The sequence below is a fragment of the Parasteatoda tepidariorum genome, chromosome 1, assembly GCF_982258835.1.
Source record: "Parasteatoda tepidariorum strain Cologne lab strain chromosome 1, Ptep-v5.0, whole genome shotgun sequence".
In the NCBI taxonomy this organism is placed as follows: domain Eukaryota; kingdom Metazoa; phylum Arthropoda; class Arachnida; order Araneae; family Theridiidae; genus Parasteatoda; species Parasteatoda tepidariorum.
Genome location: NC_141755.1, coordinates 136,076,646 through 136,104,117, shown reverse-complemented (window position 1 = coordinate 136,104,117; position 27,472 = coordinate 136,076,646). Strand labels below are relative to the sequence as shown.

At 27.1% G+C, this 27,472-nt stretch overlaps 1 protein-coding gene across 7 annotated transcripts in view; it reads right to left on the bottom strand.

The window, feature by feature from the left end:
- Window positions 1-3,172: 3,172 nt before the first annotated feature.
- LOC147817049 (transcription-associated protein 1-like) overlaps window positions 3,173-27,472 on the bottom strand; it is an 84,420-nt gene continuing 60,120 nt past the window's right edge. For 5 of the 7 annotated variants that reach the window (XM_087154293.1, XM_087154279.1, XM_087154292.1 and 2 more), the window contains exons 5-11: window positions 22,439-22,522; window positions 21,589-21,685; window positions 20,494-20,632; window positions 15,464-15,614; window positions 12,872-13,070; window positions 9,881-9,985; window positions 3,173-7,433 (exon numbers count right to left, since the gene is read on the bottom strand). In XM_087154293.1, coding sequence (XP_087010419.1) covers window positions 21,599-21,685; window positions 22,439-22,522 — 171 coding nt within the window. In that variant the 3' untranslated portion in view covers window positions 3,173-7,433; window positions 9,881-9,985; window positions 12,872-13,070; ... (1 more) ...; window positions 20,494-20,632; window positions 21,589-21,598. Of the gene's footprint in view, window positions 7,434-9,880; window positions 9,986-12,871; window positions 13,071-15,463; window positions 15,615-18,959; window positions 19,916-20,493; window positions 20,633-21,588; window positions 21,686-22,438; window positions 22,523-27,472 lie in introns of those variants that run through there. The other 2 variants (XM_087154278.1, XM_087154285.1) reach the window with 2 other exon arrangements.

Below are 27,472 nucleotides of genomic sequence, written 5' to 3'. Positions count from 1 at the left end.
TAAAATTTATAAATTTAAAAATAAAAATAATTTTGAACTGTAACGGAATTCCAATTTAAGCTAGGAATAATAAATATAAGCGTTAATGTGTATTTAAATATTTAATGCATAGTGAAACAAAAAAAAAGATAACATAAACTGGATTAGTAAATATTTACTTAAAAAGAAAATCCTTCAACTCTAGTAATAAATAAATAAATTAAAGAAGCATCATTAAATTACAGTATTTGAATTTTTGATCATTAGCACATAGATCGTAACGATGATGGACTGATATTTTTCAATGGACTAGATTTATGAAAATACTGATTTGTTTTAATGCAATAACGAATTATAAAATCATTCATCCTATATCAAAATGTATAAAATTTCTATCCAATCTGTGACTTATTTTAATTATGTAATTAGGTTGTAATGAAGCATTATTTTAATTTAAAAGTAAATGGAATAAAATAGTATTTTCTATGAACTTTAACACCACTGATTTCAGCCGAAAAGAAATGTTGATTGGCTGTAAAGAGTTTATCATTCATAATCATTTCTTCAGATATTTTAATGATAAATAACAACGTTTGAAGTTTTAAAATCTTTCTTTCATTTTGCACACACTCTCAGAACCGTAAATTTAATTCACAAAATTTTTACTGATAATTTACAAAGGATGTTCATACGATATATGTGATATCAAAACTAAAAGAGCATTGAAATAGCCTTGGCGGATGGAGACGGCACGTTTCCCTTCGGCACATTTGACGTCATAACCAATCAGGGGTCGTTTTTGATTGCATCACTTACGGAGGCCTTTTGGGGCAATTTAAATGTTTAATAACTAAATAAATTAACATTTGCCGCAAAAAACAATCAGATTTTCGGTTTCAGGGGAGAATTTCCAATAAGTTAGGTATGAAAATAAAAAAATTTATGATGTGCTGTAATTGTCCATTATAAGTAAGCAATTACAAATTATTTTTATTTAAAAAAATCAGGTGATTTAAATTATGTCAACTCTGATGAAGAATAATAAAGTGTCAGAAATATGACTGAAAAAGGAAACACAAGGCAAAACTTGCAAATGAAACTGCACCTCTGAAGAATTGAAATTTATTCAGTTAAAAAATATGGCTTCATAAAAGATATAAAAGCAGCTGACAAAAAATGTTTTGTTCTTAACAATTAAAGTCTCGTAAGAAATTATAAAACAATTTGTCATAAAATATCAAGAAGAACGAGAAACAAAAGTGGATACAAAGAAAAACCTAACATCTAAATACTCTTAGGGCAGAATTTTAATACTTTTAAGGCACCTTAACAACACTCCAGAATTTAACTAACAGCATTCCAGAAATGCTTAAGAATAATGGAAGAATCTTGTAGAATACACCTAATCAAAATCACAAATTAGCAATTTCAAAAACAGTAAAAAATGCTATATTGGAAATCCAGTATCATTTGAAATTTAGAGTTATTAAAATTTCTCCTTTTTTTTAAAATTTACATGATTTCAAATAAGGCACAATTTTTTCTAACAGAATTTTATGAAGATTTATTCAAAAAATTATTTTTAGAAAGAAGACAGAATGCTCTTACAAAAAAGAAAAGTTTTTCTGTTCTGTCACAATAAGAGTTATGATTGATTTGAAATTGAAAATTTAACTTACAAATTACAATGCATGATATTTGACTTAAATAATGAAAAGTTAGTCAGTTTATCAGTTTTTGAAAAAAAATATTGATTTAAATATCATATACCACTATGCTTATATATGAAAATTCGCTTTTTTATTGATGATTTTCAAAATCTGTTCTCTGTTTAAACCAAAGTTTTTAAAATTTTGTCAGTCAGTTTTAAATTTAGATACGTTTAAATTGATTGCCAAAACAAAAAATTCCTAAAAAAAAGAATGGATGTGTTATTTATTTGTTCAAAACGATGACATAATAACAGAGATGACGTAATAGAGAGAGTACATAAATAACAGAGATAATAATAAAAAGCAAGACAAGATCTTAAAAAGTAAAAATTGAATACTCAAATATTGTCCACGAGCATTTTATTCAGAATAATGGGCCCTAAAGAACTCTTTGCTATGTTGCTATTGCAAAACAGCTGCCACTGTAAAATATATACAAAAGTTAGTAAGAATATAAAGAAACTTAAAAATCTATACAAAAAAATTTAATAATGCTTTTAAAAGAAAAATTATATTCTTAACAATCAACGCCTATCTATTCTTAGAAGCTGTGATGGGACAAGATATATTTTTCAAAATATATATATGTAAAATGTTTAGTTTGAACTTTTATTTTTATCCAAACTAGCTTAGGTTTCATTACAAATAATTATTAATTATTATTTTTTTTTAAAGGTGTTCTTCTAGTTCATATTAGCCCCATTTTATGGGGCTAGTGAGGATAGATGTCATAAAACTGATTATTTAATCTATTGTTACTTATTAAAAGTAAACAATATCAAAATTAAATTTTTACAATGTTAAATAAATGCTAATTTGTAAATAGCATCTAATCTCTAGTGTTCAATTATTTAAAAAGTTTTTTCAAACAGCCTACTACATTAAAACATTAATTTTATTTAGTAGTATCTGTGATATTTACAAACTTTGTAAAACTAAAATGAATTCTTGGGTTCTGAAATTTTCAATTCTGAAATTTTAAATATTTTTTTTTAACCCTTCTTTAAAAGATATAAATTTGGTACAACAACTATTTTGTACTTTTTGAAATTCACATTAAATTCTTTCTATTTTTTTTAAATATTTTAATATCTATTAGACCTGCTGCTGAGTGAAAAAAACTATTTATTAGTAATACCTTCATCATACTTTCAAATGGAATTTAAAAACAAGCTTCCTTCTTAGAATTACAGCTTCGTATTAACATCATGGTATTCTTAAGTTTTTATGGCTAGTTAATCAAAAATTATTGTGCGCTCCTACTTTTAATTTTTATTTTGTTTAGAGTCTGGCAGTTTGATCAAAAGTAACAAGCAAGAAGTAAACTTTTATTTATTTAAAAAATTATTTGTTTACTTTCAGATAAGCAGGGGTAATTGTGAGACCAAGTCAAAATTCCGGAAAAATTTCTTGAGTTAAAAAAAAAAGAAGAAAAAAAAAAAACAAGGTTTTTTCTCTCCTTTTTCTCAATATTTCTTAGTTTACTTAACATATATTTAAAATTTTACACATACCTATGATGACCTGGAGAAGTAATTAAAATTTACAAATATGTTTTTCGTTCTTGAGTTTATGATTTTAACAACTATTTACTGATAAAAAATGAATATTAATCATGAATATAAGGTTATAAAGTATATTTCTGGCTCTCCCTTACAAACAAATAAAATAAACTGTGTTTTTAAGTTCCACCTTTGAAAATTTGATTTCTGGAAACTTCTGTGATCAATGATTTTTTAAAACGTCTGGACCTTCAATATCCGGAAACTTCCGGATCACCGTTAGCGAAAAATCCGGAAATCCAGATTTTTTCCGGAGCACATTCAGCCCTGGATAAGTAAATCTGTCATTATTCGGTAGGCTATATGGTTAAATAAGAATCTTTTTAAATCCTTATTTACTTGATTTATAGTTATTTTGTTATGCAAAGTAAATAACAACAGTATTTCTTTCTGCTATCTGATGTTCACATACACACAAATGATAAGATTACCTTAAAATTGATTTCATTATTCTCACAAATGTGCAAGAAGAAAGGGAGAAACAATTTTAGAACAGCCTGATATTTATTATATTACCATCTAGATTAATTTAGCCAGTAGTAAAAATGATCAAGAACCAAATTAGAGTAGGGTAAACTAACCAGTGAAGGAACACTTAAGCTTCGCTTGCCTTTTAAAAAATCATATTAATTTCAAAATTCGTAATTTTAGTTAAATGACAGCGTCAACATATTTGTTACTAATTGCAAATTATGTAAAAATAATTTAGCAAACTTACATAATATTGTTTTAAAGTTTTGGAGGTTCAAACAACAAGTAGTAAGAAGACCAAGTGAAGGAACAGCTCTTACCAGTGAAGGAACACAAAATTGCCCAGTAAAGGAACACTTAATTTTGTTTTTTTTAAATGCTCTTTGGTTAGGTTTGGTCTGGTTATTTTTTAATGCTCTTTTATGAATTTATTAGCCATACAAATATATAAAAACAAGACTATTTATGAAATTATAACATACAAGTACTTGTGAATGCTAACTTTTTTCTGTAATCATGAGCTAGAAATTAAAGTGATGTTAAACACAAAATAAATAAAAAAAAAAACCATTCTTTCTTATAATTTGACAGTCAATAAAATCATTGTCATCTAAATCATTGTGTCATCCGATGCTGTTTATTATCATTATTATTTTATCACCTTTTTGTTTACTCTTTTTCCTCTTATTTCTTGAAGCTTTTTTTTCTTTTTTAAGTATTTTTTCTTTCTTTTTCTTCTCCATATTCTTTTGTTTTAACTTTTTTTTAGATCTTTCAGCCTCTTGAAATGTTTGCCCTTTCTCTGAAGTTAGTGCAAAAGGTAATTTATTCGTTTTTCTTCTTGTTTGACCTTTCTTTTTATCATCAATGCTTGGCTAATGTGAATGGTTCTTCCAAACTTCTGATTTTTCAGCAACAATTCTAGAATGCCTTTCTCGAAAATAGACGGGGGAAAGGTGTCTTGAAGTTTGAGGGAAATCCATCTCTTGTTGACTTATATCTAGAGGATCTTTAGAAGTACTGATTTTACTTATAGAATCATTTCTTTTTTCAACTAAGAGAGGATCAGCATGAGGACTCATTTCAAATTCGATATCTAAGATGTCATTATCAATACTAGCTTCAGTTCCTAAGTTTGACTGAACCAAGTGGTCTTCTTTTAATAGGTACTTCTTCCATATTAAAAAAAAGTACAGGCTCTTGGACATTTTTGATATTAGACTCTTCAGTCAATGCAGCGTTAAAAATATGCGACAAGGATGTCTTCAACACTACGCTTTGAATAACTCTGCACTAGCCAAAGAGTATATCCAGTGTGTCTCAGCAAAGTATTGTTTTATTATAAAATATGCACCATTCATTGAACAAGTCCATAATTTACGTAACTAAAATTATCATCTTTTAAAAATAAATTCATGAATAAGAAAAATTATAGCAGGTACAAAAATCAAGTTGATCTATGTGACATTTTACTATATCACCAGTTGTTGTAACAGCTTGGTAAGAGAATGGACTTAACCACCATTGCTGGAAATCACTTTTGACCATGTCCATAAGACTGGATCGTCGACACTGAACGATCTTTGAAGATAATCGCTATATTTCTTACATACATCTTTCTCCTGCCTTAACTTTTTCTCAGCTGTCAGATCTTAATGGAGACTATCTAAAAAAGTTCTCCCTATCCATCAGCAGGACTAGCACTAATTGTTCTGGTAGGATTGCAATGTTGTCGAAGAAAAAATTTTGCTACATGTTACCTCAAATTTCCCATCATGATATGTCTTTACAGTCTGGACTGTTCTTTCTCTGGACTGACCATTTCCGGACTGACGTCTTGGAGTGATCATAACCCTTTAAATAAGATTCATCTCCAAGAAAGTCTGGCACTCAGATGCTCGAAATTTACCTCCGTTATCGGAAACAATGACATGAGGTATTCCATGGGTAGCAAAAATTTCTTGGAGGATATTGACTATTGTAGAGGCGGATGTTGAAGTCATATGACATACTTCCATCCACTTTGACATGGCATCTACTATGATGAGCAATGCTTGTCCCTGCAAAGCCTAGGGGCATGACAAGTCTGTTGACATTTTTTGGAATCTCTCAACATGCAATTCTATGTCATAATCTGGCCACCACATGTATGAACATATTACTTTATATTTGGAAGGGTGAATACCCTTTGCATCGATACGGTAGCCCAAAAAAATCGAACTTGATTTACACTAAAAAATAATTTCTTCCTATTTGTTTCAAGACCCGATCTTTTCAAATGCTCAAGTACTTGCTTAAAACAAGTAGCTAACTCTTCTTCAGAGCTTCCTCGAATCAAAATAAGGAACAACTCCTTCTAAATTTTCTAGATAAATCTTCAATTAAATTTTGAAAAATTCCTGGGGCTATGTTAATTTTAAATTGAATCCTTTTTACCTTATATGCACGTTTATGCGTGATAATAGTTTGAGCTTCAGTGGAAGCATCATCAACTGATAATTTTAAGTATATCTGAGCCAAATCTATCTTACCATAATAACCTTTTTTAAGATTCGTAAGGAGGTGATTTACAGTGGAAATCACAAAAAGATGAGCACTCGTTGCTTTGTTTAACATGATTTTATAATCTCCGCACAATTGTACTTCACCTGAAGATTTAATCACTAGAAAAACCGGGGCTGACCATTTTGGATTAGAAATTTCTTCAATAACCCCTTCACTTTAAAATTTTGCTAGGGCAGCACAGCTTCAATTTTGGGCCTAATTGCGCAAGAAACGTTTCTCGCTTTACATCGAACAGGAGCAATAACCGACTTTATAAGAAGAGATACTGGATTAACGTATACGATCCCTTTTTATCAACTATTTCAATAATTCCAATTTTAATTTCATTTACCCCAGTTAATGAAATTTCCAAAGCAAACCAAGAACATCTCAAAATATTTGCACTGTCAATTTTTGAAATTAATAATTCTAGCTTTACTTAAGCCGGCTAGTGAACTCCTATTTTCAGAAAAGTTGCACAGTTTAATGGAAGTTTCTTTGATCATGAGTTGCTCAGAACGGAAAACTTTATTCACAATATTTTCAAATAAATAATTAAATAATAAAAATCTGAATCAATTTCCATTTCTAATTTTTCTTACACAGAGATTAAAAAATTACAACATTAAAATATTCAGGTTGAACTTCAATTTCATTTGCACACTGCTTCTCATAGGGATCAAGAGAAAAATTCTCTCATCACCAAGAATTTCTGTAAAGATAAAAATTCAATTGTTGAGGCTGAGAGGTAGAAGCCTTCCAGTCTGAATGAGAAGAATTCAACATTTATATTAGCTTTTTATAAAATGCAATAAATTGGAATCACACAAACAAGGAAACAACTCCTTGCAGAGTAAATATTAAGAATTAAAACTGTATTGAAAGAAAAAAAAGTAGCCAAAAGAGATATTAAAAAGATAATCATCATAAAACGGCTATTCAGTGTACGCAAAATTTGAAACTATTTTCATCTTACCTAAACTATGACCAGCAACAAAACACTTTTCCACAAACTGCTGGACTACGGAATACAAAAACAAATTATTGAGCTCTTGAGTCACAGTATCCACAATTGATTGACAGTATGAAGAGCTACTAGACAATAAGATATCTATTAAAGTATCATTTGTGAAGTGGCGTAACTTAGGTAATCATTTTCATTGTTCTGAAAAGGGTAAAAAAAGATAAATAAGCATAAATACACTCAATTTTTTTAAAACAGAACTAAATAACTTAAAAAATAAACAATAAAAGTCGAACAAGTTATCCAAAAAAGAAGCACGAAAGACATATGGTGACACATAAAGCATAATTATGAAAGAATGCCTTTCTAGAAAGTTCATTTTAAAGAAAGTTCATAAAAAAATACTTTTTTGATTTGTGAAATCAAATAACTTCATGATTTCCGTAATAAATTTAAATTATAAAAATTAAATATATCCTATGATTTTTCAAAAATATTTATACAGTACAAAGTCTATTTCCTTTCTTAATAAATCCTCTTTCCCCACAGCAGTTATTTTTAAAACAGAAGCTTAACAACTTATTAAACTCAACTCATAAAATATTGAAACAGTCACACTAGTCTTAGCATATATTTTTTACCCCTTTGAAAATCTTTTTAATATTAAGCTCTATACTTTTCAATCAATTACTAATAACTATATAAAAGCTTAAAGATTTACAGCCAATTTAAATTAACACAATAAGCATTATTGTTCAGATATCATCACATCACAACTAAATATAGATCCAAGTTAAAATTGCATAGTATTCACAGGCAGAGAAAGTTTTGTATCATAATTTCTTTTAAATAAATTAAAATCTGAAAAACATTTTAAATTTCAAAAATATATTCTGAGATGAGAAACCAAAAATATTAGGAATTATGAATCAAAATTTGAGGATGATTAAACCATAGCCATTCTCAAATGAAAACTAAAATACAATGATTCCAACAATTTATGAATAGATTTTTCTTCTTAGTTAAGAACCAATTAATTTCTTTGAATGTGAGTAAAACTTAATTGTACCTTAAATATATATAATTTTTTAACACCCAAAAGAAGATGATCATTGAATTTTCAATAAAATTCATAAATACCCAGGTATTTGTGAATTTTGAGTATTAACTCGGGTAAATACCCAGGGTATTTGCCAAGTTATAAAATCTAAAGGCATGGTGTAATAAAAAAGAAAAAAATAAATGAATGAAAAATAAGGAATAAAAAAATACACATAAAAAAAAGAAGTTAAGACTGTTATATGTGCAGCAAATTTAGTAACTAACTATGCATTTTAATTGTTGTGTTATAGAAGAAAATATAAAATCTGAATAATGTAGGAAAATATAACTTATAAGCAACTAATTTTGAAATAGACATTTTACTGTACACAGATCCGGCCTGAAATTACTTAATTATTTAAGCTAGTTAATAAATATTCATTTTATGCATATTAAATATTTATGTTTTTGAAAAAAATATAAAATCTAAATAATGTAAGGAAATATAACTTATAAGCAACTAATATTGAAATACAAATTTCACAGTATCTTATCTGCTGTATTGTACTTTACAGATATGTTCTTAAAATTCTATTAAAGTTAAGCTAGTTGATAAATATGCATTTTACAGTGCTGACACTTATTCACAACAATGCTGATAGTACTTTTCTTATTCTTGTGATAAGAAATAGACTAGAAGAATTTAACACTAAGTAAAATTAATAATAGGATAATTGTAAACTTTTAACAAGCAGTAATTGATCAATATGTAACTACACCAATTAAAAAATGTTTACATAATAGGATGTTAAAAATATAAAAGGTTATGTAAGGTAGTTAAAGGTAAGTAGTAAATGAAACATTTAGGTAGCAAAACTGAAAACCAGCAGCTATGTTTGTAGAAACATGACCTTTTTCTTTATCAATAAATAAATTTAAAGTTTGATTTTAGTAGTTATTATAAATTTTAAGCCAATAATTCCCTTTCTTGTGTGTTTTAAGTCATTTCTTAATTATGTAAATACTTCGCAATGTAAATGCCCTTAACTACCTACTGTAAATTCTTGTGAGTGGTTTTTTCTAAGCATTCTCCTCAAGAAGGAAAAAAATGCAGTAAATTTGAAAAATGACTTCAGAAAATCAGAAAAAGAGCAAAAAATATTTCACATTTTTTTAAAAATAACTTCACAGAGAAATGACTCAAAATGTTATTTTATGCCGAATAACAAAAAAAGTAACATTGTTCCTCTGTGTCCATACATAAGAGTATAGTCATCTAATATATTTCATTCTATTGAAATGAAAAAAGTTCGAAAAATTTCAAAATCACGCTAATGATGTCAGTATAGTAGTTTACTTGCCTTCAGTTACTATCTATGGAGTCTCACAATAGAAAAAATAATTATTAGCAAGTTATTTTAAAAACTGAATTAATAAAAGTAAAATGTTAATCCTTAAAGTGCATTTTTTCTTATACTAATAATAAATGCTACAATGTAAAGTAGAAAGGTAAAAAAGTCTTGCCTGATGTTTCCTTTAAAAGTTGTTTGTAACATTTTGGAAATTTATAAATTTAGAATAGGGTTCAACTTTCAAAAATAACATACCTTGCATCCTAACAGCAATAAGACACTGTTTTTGCACATTCACAATGCACACCTTTATGTATTTTCATACACCTTCACTTTGGCTTGGATCTTACTTAGCTTACCCTTATAAAAAGAAAAAAATTCATATGAAGAAATTTTACATGACAAAAAAAAATTTTAACATGAAAATAAGGATTTAAAAAAAGTATTCTTATGGGTTAATCATGGGTTGTTTTTATGGTGAAAAAATGTGTTAATTTTCAACACTTGCCAAACTTGCAAAAAAATTTTTTGTACTTTCTGTTAATGGAAAATAGTTATTTGAACCGTTCTATGTAAGCCCTCAAAATTTCAGATCGATTTGATTTTTTTTTTTGACGAAGTTATAGAATTTTGAAAAACATGTGTACTTTTCTTGATTTTTGAGCATTCCACATATGCAGTCTTTTGGTCTATACATCTTTTACCAAAGAACTTTTTAATTTTAATGTTTTCTATATTTTCAAATAATTAATATTTATTATAAAACAAATATTTTTATTCATTATTGTAATTATTGTTATAACAAAGAATTTATTATGAATGTAATTAAAACAATATGTCATAAATGTCACTGTACACGATTGTACACAATGTGCTGGTTCATTGAATACTAGAAGTTTAACAAACTATACTTTATTTAACAATTGTAAATAATCAAACCAAAATCATTACACTATTGCAATGGTAGCTACGACTGGCTCAAACAAGAGTTCAAGAGCAACTGACTAGTTTGAAACAACTACAACAAATGCCATTTCGCTTAAAACCGAACTAATTGACTAATTCTTCTACTATTAAATTATTTTATTTGAAGCAACATTATAAATATGTCTCCTAGAAAAGAAATATCAACTGAAAAACGTGCAGCTATAATATCTTTAAGAAAAGCAGGTCACACTATAGACAAAATCCCTGCATTGGAAAACGTTTCATTACCATGCGTTTATTCTACAATTAAGAGGTTCAATGAAACAGGACTCTACGTTGATCGTACACGTTCCGGAAGGCCAAAGATTACATCAAATCGAGATGATCGAAAAATTATTGCTACAAGTTTAAAAAATAGATTCGATACACCTGCACAACTGAAGTGTAAATTATTCCTAGGTTCAGAAAAAGTTTCAACTTCAACGTATGTTAAATTAAATGTAAGTTAAATTTTAAAAAAATATATAATTTAAAATTTTTAGAAAATTTAATAAAAAAAATTATCATTAATGAATGACTCACTCACTGCCTTATTTTGGAAACAAGACATCAATGAACGCATCAGCTCATAAATTAAATAAGATAGTGCGACTATCTTTACCACACATCAATATTAAACACATGCAAACTATTTATATTAGCTGCTAAAAACATTGCTCTATATAGTTTGTCTAAAGTAAGAATTCCTACAGCCATTTTTCTGGGCCCGTGGAGGTGACTATGGAAACGAGATCTAATTATTTCAAGAAGGGGTGTCGGGTTGTTGTGTCGAACAGGTTTTGGATCGAAAGAAAGGCAATATTTTTCTTTGCCCAAGAATGAAGAGAAGCTACCCTCCCTAAAATGTGCTATTCTTGGTTCCATAGCAGTAGATGGCCACAGAATTAGTGGCAGGGGGAGTTCTTACCGTAGACAAACTATACCTATGTTTAACATGTTAACCAATAATCATAACAAATACAAACTGATTTTACAAGTCCTCCACGAAGGAAAATTTCTTCCAATACTCGATCCAGGAGTTTTCTTGCCTTCTGGATTGGGTTCAAAATTACAAGGCTACGGAGTTGAACATTAGTAGTCGTAAATCCAAAAATTGGGTCGGCTGTTCAACGACGGTTATAATTTTTTTTTTTTAAAAGCTGGTTTAAAATAATGGCCACTTATTTATCCAAACAGTAAAACATATTATAAAATAAAATAATGAACATGTTGCATTAAATTTTATAACAAAATATTAAATCTTTATCAACTAATGTGAATAAGAATTAGAATTGTGATAGGATACACTAAACATCAAAAACACTTATTGCACTCAAAACATTTAAAAACTAAATAAATAAATATCTAACTATACTTTTCATCACATTTAATTTAAAATATTTGCTCAATACCAATTGAAATCTTGAAATTTTAAGATTATTTTAATAAGTTTTAAAATGCATGAGTAAATAGAAAATGAATTGCATATAAACTCAAAGAATAACTTTATCCTTAAATCTCATAACAGTTTTGAGTCATTTGTAAAAAGCAGCTATTTCTTTTAAATATATCGTAAAAAAGAAAATTCCAGAAATTACAGCTTGATTAACTGTCATTGTCTTAGTTGTTTAACACTGTTTCTGCAAAACTACCTTGCAATGTCTGGTTTTAGACTAACTAAAATAGAAAGGATAAAACCAACCATTTTTAAACATTTTGATCAGCATTTAATAATAATTTAAATAATTCATGGTTAATTTTGAGTTACAGTTTATTGCTACTCAATAATTACGTAATGCTTAACTTTTACAAAGTCTAACTATGAGGCTGAGATAGCCTGGTAGGTAGGGCACTGTGCCCATTCCCAAGACTTCGTGTGTTTAATTCCCGGTGGCCGAAGACTCTCTGTGTAGTAGATGGTGATTGATGCATGTTAAATCTGTTGAGTCGAAAAGTCCTCCATGTTCCCATAATAAATCAATACATCTGGAGGTACTGGATTAGAGATTATTATATGTATTATTATTAAGAATATTAATATGTTTCATTAGAGCTTTGTTGTAAATAAATAAAAATATATGATTTAAATTTAAAAAAAATCTGACTTAAAAATATATATACTGTGATTTGTGCCATTTAGTTTTATTCTGAAATGATTTATGTTGCATGCATATTAGACGAAAAACCAACCAATAATACTGATATATTTTTGAAAAAATGCATGCAATTTTTACAAAAATCTTAAAATAATAGAACTTTTAAGCGGCCTCTTTTACATACCATATGAGAAAAGACGAGGTTCTAAAGTGATGCAGAATGTATTCCCGTCTAACAATGCTATTTGAGATAGCACAGGCTGGTGTCGTAGATTGTGTTTTTGCAATGGAACATAATCAATGAGCAGTTCTCTACTTGGCCCGATAATATTATTGATGCTTGTATTTCTAACTTCTGCAATTACTATCAATGAATTCATAGCCTATAAATATTCAAACTGAATTAACTCATGTAAATATGTATAGAAATTTGAACAAAACAGTTTAGAGCCTAACAATGTTATCCAGATAATAAAAGCTAAGAATATATTTGAAATAAAAATTACAAGTTACAATCTAACAATCATCTCACACAGTTTCTCAATGTTCTAAGTTAAAATTTCACAAATTGTTGTAAAATTTTATTTTTTTATTTCAGTAGTCATCAAAAATAAAAAAAACTGAGCATGTATTTCACAATTAAAAATCAATTAATTTTATAAAGAAAAAACGTAAATATTTCTATGATTTTTTTCTCCATAAATGCAACAGCTCACTTTTTAATTTCATGCAAATAAACTAAATACAATTCAATTCTATCCCAACTGTGTACCAAAATCAATTTATAATCTTTTATTTTTTCTCCAACCACATAGAACATCAGTATAAACATTAATAGGCTTACTTTGATTTTTAACGAACTTCTTGGAATTAAATCTCCAGTCAGCTTAATTAAATGTTAACATTAGATATTGTGAGATTAGCACAATTGGCTTGAATTTTGGCTTTGTTAATTTTTAATGGATCTCATTCTGTATTCCAAACCAACAATTAAATATGCACTTCTTAACTGGCATTTAATCAGACAGGTCATAGTGAGTTTATCTCCCATGGCTTATTCTTATTTATATCTTTATTCAAAATATATTATTTTTTCTCAAAATGTTAAATGTAAACTAAGTAACAAGAGCTCTGCAATATTTTATGAAATAAAAGTTTCGTACAGTCATCCTGTTCCTGTTTTTCATCACTTACGATTTATTTAATTTTCAACATATATCATCTGCAATTATTATTGAAGCAACATCCACCTATCCAAACTGGAATTGTAAGGTTTAAGTATACTTTTTCACTAAGTTTGTTTTCTGTTAAAAATCAACAAAATCATCAAAGTAAATTTTTTACTTACATCAACTTCAAAATAATAGCCACATGCAGAATTTGACCAATTAGGTGATCAGCTAGCTAAGCTAAGAATGAGTAGTTTCGAATTCCAAGATTAAAATCAATTTTTTTCAGTAAATAAGACAAGTTTAAAAGTTATGAATATGTTCCACAACACCTGCATTTCAAGTTTGAATACAGATTTCAATGAAATTCACTTATAATTGGATATTCAAAGGAAACTGAAAAGCAATGACTACAGCAATTATCAGCAGCTTGTAAAGCAATAGTAATTGTTCTGCAATTAAACCAGGTATGAGATAATTACCGCTCACATGCCAGTCTGAAAATAATTTTTTATGACTTGACATAAATAAAAACTTAAAATAATTGAGCTACAAGTTATCAACTAATAATAGCCTCAAACAGTTTCTCAATGTTCTGAAATTAAAATTTCCCATATTCTTGTCAAAGCCTCAAAACATAATAAATACTAAGATTATATTTTCCAATAAAAAATTAAACATAATAAATACTAAGATTACATTTTCAAATCGAAAATCAAACATGAAAGGTTTTTCATCAATTAAACCAAGTATGGGCAAATAACCACTCACAAGCCAGCTCTTTCCTGTCTGAAAATTTTTTTTACAACTTGCCACAAATAAAAAATATATTTACATAATATTTACAATAATTATATACATATCAAATTATTGTCTGAGTCCCAAATATATAATGCAAAACATCCAGAAAATTAGAGATAATATATGATTACACCATTTTATCTTCTACGAATAAACATGCATTTTCATCCATGCACCTTGTAAAGAATTTTATTAAAAATGGAGGCTAAGGGATGAACATTTAGCATTACTTTTTGAAATTTGAACAATGCAGTTCAATTTTTTTTTTTAAAGAACCTTTGAAATCACAATTGCAGTTTAATGCAACATATTGCTATTTTTGCTATAATATTTTTAAGCTTTTTGAAATTTTAAATTATCATCTTCCAATTTTCAAAGAAATTTGCTTAACACTGTATAAAGATAAACTAAACTATATTATGATAAACTAAATATATTCATATTTTTAATGTTAAAAATTTCCGGTCTTATGAACATTTTAGGGAAAAACAATTATGGTCCCTAAAATTTAAGTTGTAATTTTCTATACTCAGTTAAGCTGTAAGTTAAAAAATTAAGTTTCGATATTCAGCGTTGTCTGTCTCCTAACAACTCTGATGACAAATTTCTTTGATGTCTCGAAGATTTTCGACTAATTCTTAGACTGATAAAAAAATTATTCTTTTTTTATAAATAATATTTATGAGGAAATCATTCACGATAATTTATATATTTTTTCAAAACATTTAATTTATTACATAATTAAAACAAAAGAAATAAATCTGTTTGTTATTAAAGTTATTGAAAAAGACTATAAAAATAGTTACCTGATCTCTAACACATGTATGTGGTTGCGTCAGCTGTCATACAAGTTCTTGAACAACTTCAATTATAGTTTTGTTTTCATCTGCAATCATGTCTGCATCATCACCAGGATAATGTTTAGAGCAAGTAGGGAGCATCGTTAGGAAATTATTTCTAAACAAATAAAAATGTTGGAAAAAATTAGTGAAGTAAAATCATTTCGTTTCTTTTTAAATTGTTTGTAAATCAGTAGAGAACTAATAAAAAAAGCATATAACAAGTAGTATTTTTGACATATTGGTTAACCTTTTCAACCTATCAATTACAATGAAAAATAGGAAATATTGATGTGTCATGATATCCATTGAGTAAGGCAGTTGTCATTTTTTTTTAGCTAATGCTAAGTCTTATATTTTGAAAAGCCTGGGATTGATACTTGACACATTAAACAGTTTATTTTTAACTTAAGAAAGTAAAAGCATTAGATTAAAAAAATATTCACAATTTCTTTTTTTTTTCCACATTTATTTAACTCAAGGCAAGACATAGATATGAAAAAGAGAAATATTTGGCTGTTCTTGTAATCATTGTTTTAGAATGAAAAATTTGAAAAACTAGGTTGAAAGTACAATTTAAAAACATGTAAGCTTGATGTGAGTATGCTGCACAGAAGTCTAAGTAAAAATAACATTCCGATCATTCATGCTCAAATTAAAAAGTAATGTAACAATGGTATAAACTATACTAATAAAAAACTATAGGGGCAAATATATACAAAAACAATATTGATTGGAGGATCAGGATAAATCTAAACAAAGTATTAATAAGGAAACTAATACATCAGATATTACTTGATAAACTAAATAACTTTGATATACATTACAAAATTATCTTAAACTCATAAATAAAATTTGTATTTTTATATCTCAAAAAATAAATTTGTCTATTTTACTTAGCAAGATCAACAGCACCACTTGAAACTTCACCAGTTAAATCCATCATTACAAAAAGTAATGCTTTGAGAAAACTATACATAAACCCATATCTTATGACATTTTTCAAACAAGGTCTTTAATGCTATGCATCTGTAAAATACTTTGGAGAAATATTAAGAAAATGACAGTATATTTCTCCCAAAACAACTATTCATATTTAAGTCCCAAACAGCATTAATAAAGGTTAAATTTGCATTTATTAATTTATGGAAGAAAAGTAGCTAAAGAAAGAACTATGGAGAAAAAAAAACAGATAATAATATCAGGGATGATATTCAAAATTGTTTAAAAAAAAACTGAAGCTGTTCCATAATGAAAAACTTATCAACAATACTTTATGTATGATTATTCTCTTCAAAAATGTATTTGGAAGAAACAGAGTCCCATTTCAACAAGAAGGAAATTAATCTTTAAAAAAAAAAAAAAACAGAATTTAGACGAAATAGAGTGGTGGGAGAATGGAAAGTCTCGTAAATTTTTAAAAAACAATATTCTTAGCTTACAGCTTAAATATTTTTATTCTAAACATTTAAAAATATGGTCTTTAATTCTTTAAAACTGAATTTTCTTTTGGTGACGGGTGGCATTGTAATCAAACATAATCTCTCTGATCTCAACCCTTCCAAAGAGTTTTTGAGAACGAATGCAAGAATACAGAAACTTTTTTCAAAATAAAAATATTAGTTTTTTCTAAATTAAATATTAGTAAACTAAGTATTAGTAAACATTGTTTACCCTTTAAAAAATATTTCTAGAAGCGTTATTTTTTTAAATTAAATTTCTTAGTTTTGTAAAGGAAAGAAATAAGGAACAACTGCAATAGATAACTTGAATAATACAAATCTACAAACTATGGAAACTAATATGCCCTTGAAAACGGGCAATAAATACAATTTACTTGATGATCTGAAATAAAATTTTAGATTCGATTTGATATTCTGAATCAGTGAAACAATCATTGTAAATGATTAAACCGTAACCAAAATTAACAATTGAGAATCAAAGGAAGCCATTATTACAGTGATAAACATCCCTCATATTATTTGTAAGTTTATTTAATTTAGTTTAAATGATCAAAATTTAATTTAATGCAGAATATATGCTTATCAATGAAGATTAGAAACTCTTTGTTGTCAGGTTAACTGTGGAAAGTTTTCACATTTTTTTCCTTCTGAATTAGTTTCAAAATTATAAGGCTAAAAAGTTGAACATTGATAGCCGTATATCCAAATATGGATAGGCTATTAAATGAAGGAAAGATTAAATAAAACATATAATTGGGTAAAATTATACTGTGTTTTTTAATATAACAGGCTTTCCACCAGATACAATAGCCTTTAAAAAATTTCAATGTCAAAACTTCCAGCATACTTTGCAACTTCATAAGCAAAGCTTTCCAAAGTGGTGATTTGTATTTATTGAAATTGTGTCCCAACTGTGATAAATGGAGGAGTTTAGAAATGGGTTCTTTTCTGAATAACAAATAATTATATGCAAATAAGCATTTTTTAGGTCAATATACATATTTTTCTGATAAGTAGAATTATAATCGAATGCTAGCTTTTAGAGAAAATAAAATATTTTCAAAACTGTTGTTATTAAGAAAGGAACCAGATAATAAACTATTTCCTTTTACAATATAAAAAGTTGGAAATATTTGAATGGAACCATTTCTTACAGCTTTTAGATTTTATTATGAAACTTTATATTATGCAACCAGTTTGTTCACAAATATTTTCCAGAGTTGTTCTAGATAGAAATTCAATTATCATAAATTCAGTAGTGATTCCAAAACATTTTACAAAAATGTATTTTTTATATTATTGTCCAATTAAAAGAATTGAGTACAGCAAATATAATATAATTAAAAGAGAAAAAATAAACTATTTTGTTTTCAAATTTATTTTTATCAATAGTCTAATTTAAAATTAAGAATTGCAAATTTAAGCTAGAAGAAAGAAGATTAAGAAAGTTTGTCTAAATTTATTCCTAAACAAGGTCTTTAACAAGGTTTAAAAAATTAAATCTGTGTAACATTATAAATGTAAAAATTTGTCCAGAATTTAAAGATTGATAGGTCTAAAATTCATTTCTAGTTCGAAAAAAAAAAGCTTGGTGAGTAGGTGTTTAACATTGAAGTTGCTCGTTATGTTTGCTGTCAATAATATAGATAGAAATTTATTTGTGTTTAAAAAAATAAAGTGGATGCCTTTTAATAAAATAAAAGTTTCATTCCTTGTGTTTTAATTATAAATATGTGAGAAGAATGATTTCTAAAATGCATTTGCCGTTATCAGCACTGAACAGATACAAATTCTTTAAGACAATATTTATATAATATATATTAGATAACATATATTATATAGACAATATTAAAATTAGTATTCTTTAAAACAATATTAGACAGTTGAAAATATCCTTCAAGTTTTTTTTCCTACTCTAAATGACTAATACTAGTCAATAGATGTTAAAAACAGTGGATACTATTTTTCAAGGATACTCTTTTTTCATACAGTGGATACTCTTTTTTCAAGGAGATTCTATATTTTCAAATTTTATTATGAATATAAACACTATAAACAACTATATAAATTTAACAGAAAGTAAATATATGCTTATGCTTTTTTCTGCAGGACAGGCAGCTGCAGTTTTGCAATAGTTTCAAATTTTAAAACCAAAACTTCAAGCATCCTCATTAACAAGTCACGGCCCTAAATAAAGCATTTTTTTTTCCAAAATAAAATAAACATCATAGATGACTTTTTACTGCTTCATACATATCATACCAGAGCTAATGTTGCTACAAATATTATTCTCATGGAAATAACTAATTTTCAAAAAAATATTCTGGAAAATTTCTACAATAGACTTAGCACAGTTTTATTAGCAGCCTAGCTATAATACCATGAATTATAAAGTAGTTTTAATACCATGAAATAATCTGAACTGAAATACACTTTAAGAATAGTTAAGGTGTTTAAAAATAGTTGAAATTCATAGCTAGAAGAATATAATGTGAAAATATGGCTGAAAGTATAAGGCTTTGATATGATGCCAGATTCTCATGGTTATTGACATCATATTTTTATAGACATAAGAAGTGTAACAAAATAAATTTAACTGCACAAGCAACTCTCATGATTTCATTAAAATGCAACTATTATTCATACAATAAAAATTCTTCACAATTTCGAAGCATTATTGTCTTGCATTACAATAAATTTAATTAGTGGCCTAAAATTTATATTTTAATTAATAAGAAAACAAGAACTTACATTGCCATTTTCTCGATCAGATCTTATTTTAACGCATTCAACTAAATTCAGAATAAGCTTGCAAGACATTGTTTAAATTGTAGTTACTAAAGATTCATCATAAACATTTTTTAAGAACACATTTACAGCCTTAGCCAGATCCTTCAACTATAAATATTGCCTCACATGATGCACAAGATCAGCTAAAGTGCTATAAGCAAAAGGCCTAAAAATGTACAAGATTCTAACATTAAAATAAGTAATACCACAGTCAGTAAAGGCAATTAAAGAGCTGTGAAACATAATTCATTTAACAAGAATTATTTTCAAGCCTCATAATGCAGGGCTGAAACTGGATGAAAACAAGAAAAATAGTTGCATCATATATGAAAAAAAGTCTCCTAAATAGTCTCAAAGATATATAAAATAGTTGCTAACATCATATCCTCCTGTAATATAATTTTAATTATTTGTGCTGTAATAGCATAAAATTCAAATAACATGCATTTAGATACTCATATTTTATAAAAAATTTCCTTTTCTTAGAGTCATTAATTTTTAGATATAATTAGAGAGATATGCACAATTCTGAAAATGGCACAAAAATTAAAGAATTTCTCAAAAATAAGGAGAACTCGTACACACAGAGAGCATTTTAAACAGAAATATTTTTCAAATGGTATCTAAAGTAAACATTTTTTTAAAAAAATGAGTCATTTATTTAAAAATAAAGAGAGAAAAAAACATGTTTCAGAATAAAGGAAAAAAACAAGACATATTTAAGTAATAAAAAAAAGCATTTACTATCTCTTAGCTCTGTGGCTAAAGTATGACAAGCTGCTACGAGCAATTCTTTGCACAAGTGGGCCATTTCTTGAGGACATAGACACAACAATCCTATCATTCCTTTAGCAAACTATGAGGAATGTTCATTCACAACATACTACAAAGAAATAATCAAATTAAAATCACAGCTAGGTTAAATTATCAAAATTTGAATTAAAATTAGATTTGCAACTAATTTAGGATAATATTACTCAGATAAACATAAATACAGTGCATGCTGTGTATTAAATTTACATCCGTTTTGAGAACACTCGATTTTAAAAAGCAACAAATTTTAAAAACCAAAATGCAGGAAAAAATCATTTCGAAGTTGAATTTCAAACTAAATTAAGTTGATTAAAAACTAAATTGATTACTACATCTTTGTTTTATTAAAACAAAACCTACATTTGACATTAACCTGAACTAAATTTTTTAACTTAGGAGGGTTTTAAAATATTATATTTGATAAGTGAAATTTCAAATTAAAGATTCACCATAATTTGAAAGCATGTAAGAGTTTCTAAAACGTTAAATATCCTTTTCTTTTTTGTAAAGTTCATTTTAAGAATTTAAGAGTTCTTCTGAAATCCACTGAAGTTAGATTTACCTAATTGAATGATTGAGAATCCATGACATTGGATGATAGGCATTTTACAATTTTTCTTAGTACATAAACAGTTTTCTTTTGGATTCCTTTAGACTCCCTTTTTCCTAATTTTTTAAACTTTTGCCCTTCAATTTCAACACAAAATGCAATCAACACCAATAACTTTGTTGATAGAGAACAGATAAAAATTTATTATTGATATGTATTCAGAACTTGAGAATATAGAAAATTCTAATCATTCAAACAAGAAAAAGCAACGTTTTTCATCGTTTTAAACAAAAGCCTTACAAAATTTCGTCACATTTTTCTTTATTTAAAATTTGTTAGCAGTGTGCTCAACATTGTTATACCACATTAGAGTACTTCTAAGCAGCAAAGGGATTTCCTCAAAAATACAGGATAAAAAATATTTATTAAAAAAAATAAAGATTGATCCTTAATATATTAGTCATTAACCCACTCACTTGATATATTCTAACTAGGTAAGCCAGAAAAGATAATGTTTTTATCTGTGCAGGCATAAAGTAAACATAAACTTCTTTGTTGAGAAATGGATTGCTCCTAAAATAAAACAAAACAAAAAATAAAATTTCTGTAAACATTCTGCATTTTGTCTGCTTTTTTCCCCAAAGAACAAATTAAATGTATAAAATTTAATGTTTAACTTTGTCCCACAGAGTCATTGAAAATAAAATTCTTTCACAGAATACAATTGAATAAGTAAAAAACAATACTGAGGAGTTTTATTGTATAAAACCACTCTGACTTGATCATTTGGTATAAATATAAAATAAGTAAAAAAGAAAGACATTTAAGGTATATCCTACATGCAAGTAGTTAATTTAAAAAGTTTCTCTCTATATTTTCTGCTATATTTTGACTGTAAACATTATAAAAATAAAATTAAAATGACAAGGGAGTCAAGGATAAAACAACAATCAAGATCAAAATCAATAAAATAGATTTTACAGCAAAAATCATGCAAGTTGACCATTTGTAATGTACCAATTTGATGGCCTAGTTTGGGAAGTGGTCAGTATATTAAAAGGTGATACAAGAGTGGTGTTAATTATAGTCTTGGTATACCTAGTGGGCTGATTAACTTAATAAGTTACATTGAACTCCATAGTAAAATGTTTGTTTCAATTAAGAAAGCTTTATTTTTAATAAGTGTAACAAAGTAATAAAATACGTTATACACGATATCATCAATATTTCTTAAACTACTATACTCAAAATAGTACACTATGAAATATATTAATACAAAAGCAAATTCATTGAAAAAGATAAATCATATAAATAACACATTTTTACTTCAAAGCTGCATGGTGGCCTGAAGGTCTTATGAAATTCTATGATTATTCTTAAAACTACTAATATGTTTTCCTCATTTTCCACCTAAAATATGAATATTTGAATAAAAATAAAACATCAATAAAATCAGTATAGGAGAAGTCATAAAATTCCAACATTAAACATATAGAGGAAATATATGTTGAGAAAAATATCCGCATAATTTCTCTAAGTTTTTATGAAAGCAACAAAATTCTAGTTAATAAATAGCAACATTTTATTAGCTAATCTGTTCAGATGTAAATATCAATCTAATGTAGTTAAGTAATTTATAATTATTTATTATTATAAAATGTAGAGCTAGAGAAGAAAATTTTCAGTTTTCAAAAAATATTTTCAGCTATTCAAAATTTTTACCAAATAAACTTCACTTTGCATAATTTTTGTATTAGTATTACCTCGGAGAGATAAATTTAATTTTAATTAGAATATTATTTATAATTACGGGCTTACAAATCCTGGGCACACGGTTGCCTAAAGACTTACAGCCCAATATTTCAGTAAAATTTAACACTTTTTTTAATCAAACAGCATGGCTCATAAAAATGAAATCCTAGAAGTTTAAACTTTTCTAGATCCATGCTCTTGATTTTTATGTATTTCAATTATACTCAACAAATAACAATGCATGCAGAACAAAAGCATACTGCAAGTTCTTGTTCTGCCTATATAATTCAAATGTGTAATTGAGTTGAAGATTACTTTAATCTCTTTAAAGTAGGGTTTCAATGATCTCAAAACAAAAATGCAATGAATATACCGCTTAACATTTATGTAGAACACTAATTTTAGTAAGCAATCCCCTAATATATCATTTAAAAGTTTTATAACTACTTGTTGACTGAAATCACATGAAAAAAAAAACAATCAATATTTGTGCAACTGGGAAATCTTACAAGATTTTTTATTGTATTTGGTGAAAATAATAAGTAAGCATATCACCTTTGAAATCGACATCATAAAAATTTGATGTTGCGAAATTGCTTATCAACTTTCCTTTCCATTGAATGACTTAATTCCCAAAGAGGTTGAAACAATGAATCCTCTGTGTAAGACTCTAAATATCTAAACCATGTAAATAATCAATAGACAGTCCCTATATTGGAACTATCAAATATTGTGATTATGACAAGCATTTAAAAAAGAAAGAAAAAGGATATTGGATCAAAATTTTTCAATTCTTTAAATCTACTTTCTCAAAAATCTGTATTTTCATTCCTGGAAAATCGAATATTCAATACACACAAAAAATTCAGGACAAATACGGATAAAATACTTTAAATCAGGAACATCAAGATCATCAGGACAATTACTAACCCTGATTTAATCTAATTTTTAAAAACAGCAGTCTTGAATATAAAAAAAAATTGAGATCAAGCGTAAATAGAGAAAACCTGATTATTCTGCCAAGACATTAAAATGAGGTTGATTTCATACACACACAACATAACCTACAGACATTAGCAATAATGGGGCTATTTTTTTAAATACTGTTCAAATTTTGTTATCTTAAACTCATATCAATGACTATTAACTGTGTTCATTAAGTTCATCAGTTATGTAAACTAAATAATTGACAACATATGAATAAAAAATACATAAAAGAGTAAAGGAAAAAAATTTAGATTGGCTACCTTCATAAAAAATAATACAGGATATATATAAAAATATGTACATTAAAATATACAAAATGATCCATTGGCATGACATGAAAATACATACATGGGTGGCTTTTTCAGCATTGAACTATGGTTCTCCATCTTCTAAAACTCTGATGAAAATTTTTATAGCCTGATCCAAAAATGAAGGATATTGTGGATTACTAACAATAGTCTGAAAAAATAAAAGGATACTTTTATTACAAAATTATAACACAAATATTTCATTAAAATATTCTTTTTATTATTGTTAGTTAAACATCTATTCAAATTCTTTTATTTTTATTTATTATTTGAAAAAATATTTTTATAAACATAGTACATTTGATTTCAATGATGTGCCTCTAGTCTTTAGGTTTCAAATTCAAACTGTAATGTATCAAAATAAATATTTTTTTTTCTTCCTTCATTAGAGTAATAAAACTAATAACATGTTTATCATTAATAGTCTATTAATACTAATATAGGATAAATAGTGTTTTTATGTCTCAGCTTGCTTAAACAGTTTTTAAAAAGCTTTTGAGCCAATCACTTGAATGCTCCTTAATTCTTAGAATTTAAATTCTTATTTGCCATTCAATTAAATTCAATGATATTCATACAATTGGTGCTAAAACATTAATTTCCAAATAAATAAATTTATCAATATATGGGAAACTAAACTGCTAATTGCATTTAAAGTAAAAGAAAAAAAATTGGTAAAAAAGTGAAAAATGAACCAAAAAATAGGAGGCAAAATTAAATATATAGAAAATGGGGAGAGGTTTAAAAAGGTTCCTGTAATACGGTAGTCAAAATAGATTTGAATGCTGGGCTTAACGGCACAATGACTTTAATTGTGGCATACATAATCTGCAAAATTATGAAAAATGAACTGTCATTTCTGAAACTGAAAAAATAAATTTCGAATTCCCCATACAATGACATTCTGAATATAGCATTTTACTATATTAAATTTAAACCTTACTTCAAGCTCTCCACTCAATTCTGGCAAAGCTTTCAATTTTCTTTCCTCCTCTATAAAAGAAAAGAAAAGAGAAAATTAAAGTTATGCAATATAAAAATCAATAGGAAAAGTGAATCAATGACAGATAAATAAATAAAAAATAAAATAAGCTATAATTACAGGTTACTACAATAAATGCATAAAATATATTTGATCAAGGTTTTGCTTTAAAAAGAAATGCGGATTTGATTAAATTAAAAATGAGAAGTAAGAATATTTAAGTATGATTTTAGATCAGGTGCAGATAAATACAATGATTTATTTATAGGTAGGTATATAGTTATCTTTAAGTAAGTATGATTTAAGTAGATAAGTAAGATTTATTTATAAGTATATTACTTTGGTTATTTTATTTTTTGTGAATATCAATGTATGAGAATTGTAAACATCACCAACAAAGTAACATGAGCCATAAGTATATAGTTATTCATTAGGTACATCCTTAGTACAAAATATAATATCTATGTAATCTCAAATACAAAATTGCTATGAGAAATTCTCAAGTGAAAATAAATTCTGATTTTTCAATTCCCAATGACTAATTATTAAACTTACTTGCAACAGGATCTATGAGCATTGATACATATGAGCAGTAAGTATTCATAACAGCAACAGGATCATTAATGGATGCTGATACACTCATTACTGGTATCTTTGCCATGCTTAACGACTCCAGAAAAAGCTATTCAACAATAAAACTCACCTCCAATTTTAACAATTCTATAAAAAAAATTTAAATATTTTTAAGAATTTGCATAAATTGTAAGGACTGCAATTATTCATAGGCAAAATTAGTAAACATGCATTAGAAATTTTAAAAAAACAGAGATTATTCTGTTTTATAAGAACAAGAAATGTTATATTAGAGTTTTCACTTAACGCCACTTAAAGCTTCAGTCTCTAGCGGAGTTATATTCCATAAAATAATAAAAATACAGTTGATGCTCAATATAATGAATCCTCCGGTCCAAACAAAAGCGAATGAGATAACATGAGTTTGCTTTATCGTGTTTATTTATATTGCACATATTTACTTAGATTTTATACTAGATACCTTTTTAAAAAAGTAGAGTTTCAGTTATTTTGAGATTTATAATCCAAAATCAAAACAATATATAACTACAAACTTATATTGCTTTAGGAACTGTGGATTTACATGCTCGCACTTTCAGATCTGGTCAATATTTATTAGGTCTTTAGTACATATTCTCACAAACACATAATAACAACTAAGACAAGCACATGCATACATTTTTAGTAACTATTCGCTTGCGCCCAGTGAAGCAAAAAGTACTTGGTTACCCTTGATTAGTTTACCCTCACAAAAGGTTTAACAATTGCGTAATATTTCCACACAAATTAACTAAGAAAGCAGAATTTTATTTACAATTATTAGTCAAGTTTCTATACAGTAATAATGAGGGGAATATTTCCGTATCCTGATCTGTCATACCGACTATAAGGTAACAAAATTATTTTAAATTTGCAAACTTAAAAAAATAAATCAAACAAGTAGAAATTTGTCTGAGGATGGCTATGAGTAATATCCTTTCAGTAGGCCCCCTTTTATTTTATTTTTTTTAGTTTCTCAAGGACCACTGCATGAAAGCTGCCAAAACTAGGCATTTATTCAGCTATAGATCATGATACAGAAATCTCCCCATAATGAGCTACTTGATATAACAAGGTAAAATAAACGGACTGCAATAAGTGATTAAGGTAATAAAAGTTTAATAGGGTTGCAAAAACTACGGTTAACCAATTTTAAAAAGGGAGAAAAAAAGGAATTAAAAAGATTATAGAAAAACGGACTTTACAGCAATTTAGACTCATTGAACTTGTATAATTATAAAGATAAAGCAACTACATTCATACCGGCACTAGGTTTGACAAATTTCCACGGCCCAATTATAAAAAAATGTTACACAAAATTTTCTTTAAAATATATTAGTTGCATTTAAATGTGCAATGCAAAATTGCTGAGCTTTTATATAAATAATTCCAATGTTGAAAGATTAAGAACACGTTATTGCGCTTATTACTATGAGAAAAAAAAAACTCACACCATTCTTAATTGACATTATCTAATGCTGATGCACATACTGGAATATTTCAAACTATTTTCATAAAATAATTAAGGGTATGCTTGGTGAAATGTTCATCACAGCCTTTTGTTTGTTTACGAACTGATTTCATAATTATGTAAAGGATCCGGTTGCCTATTTCTGTACATGTTACTAACCCGTTCAAATGGAAGTATTCAAATTGTAAAAAGCCATTGTCACTCAAGGCCAAAAATGCATTTTTTTTTCTTTTTTGTTGTTGTTGTTG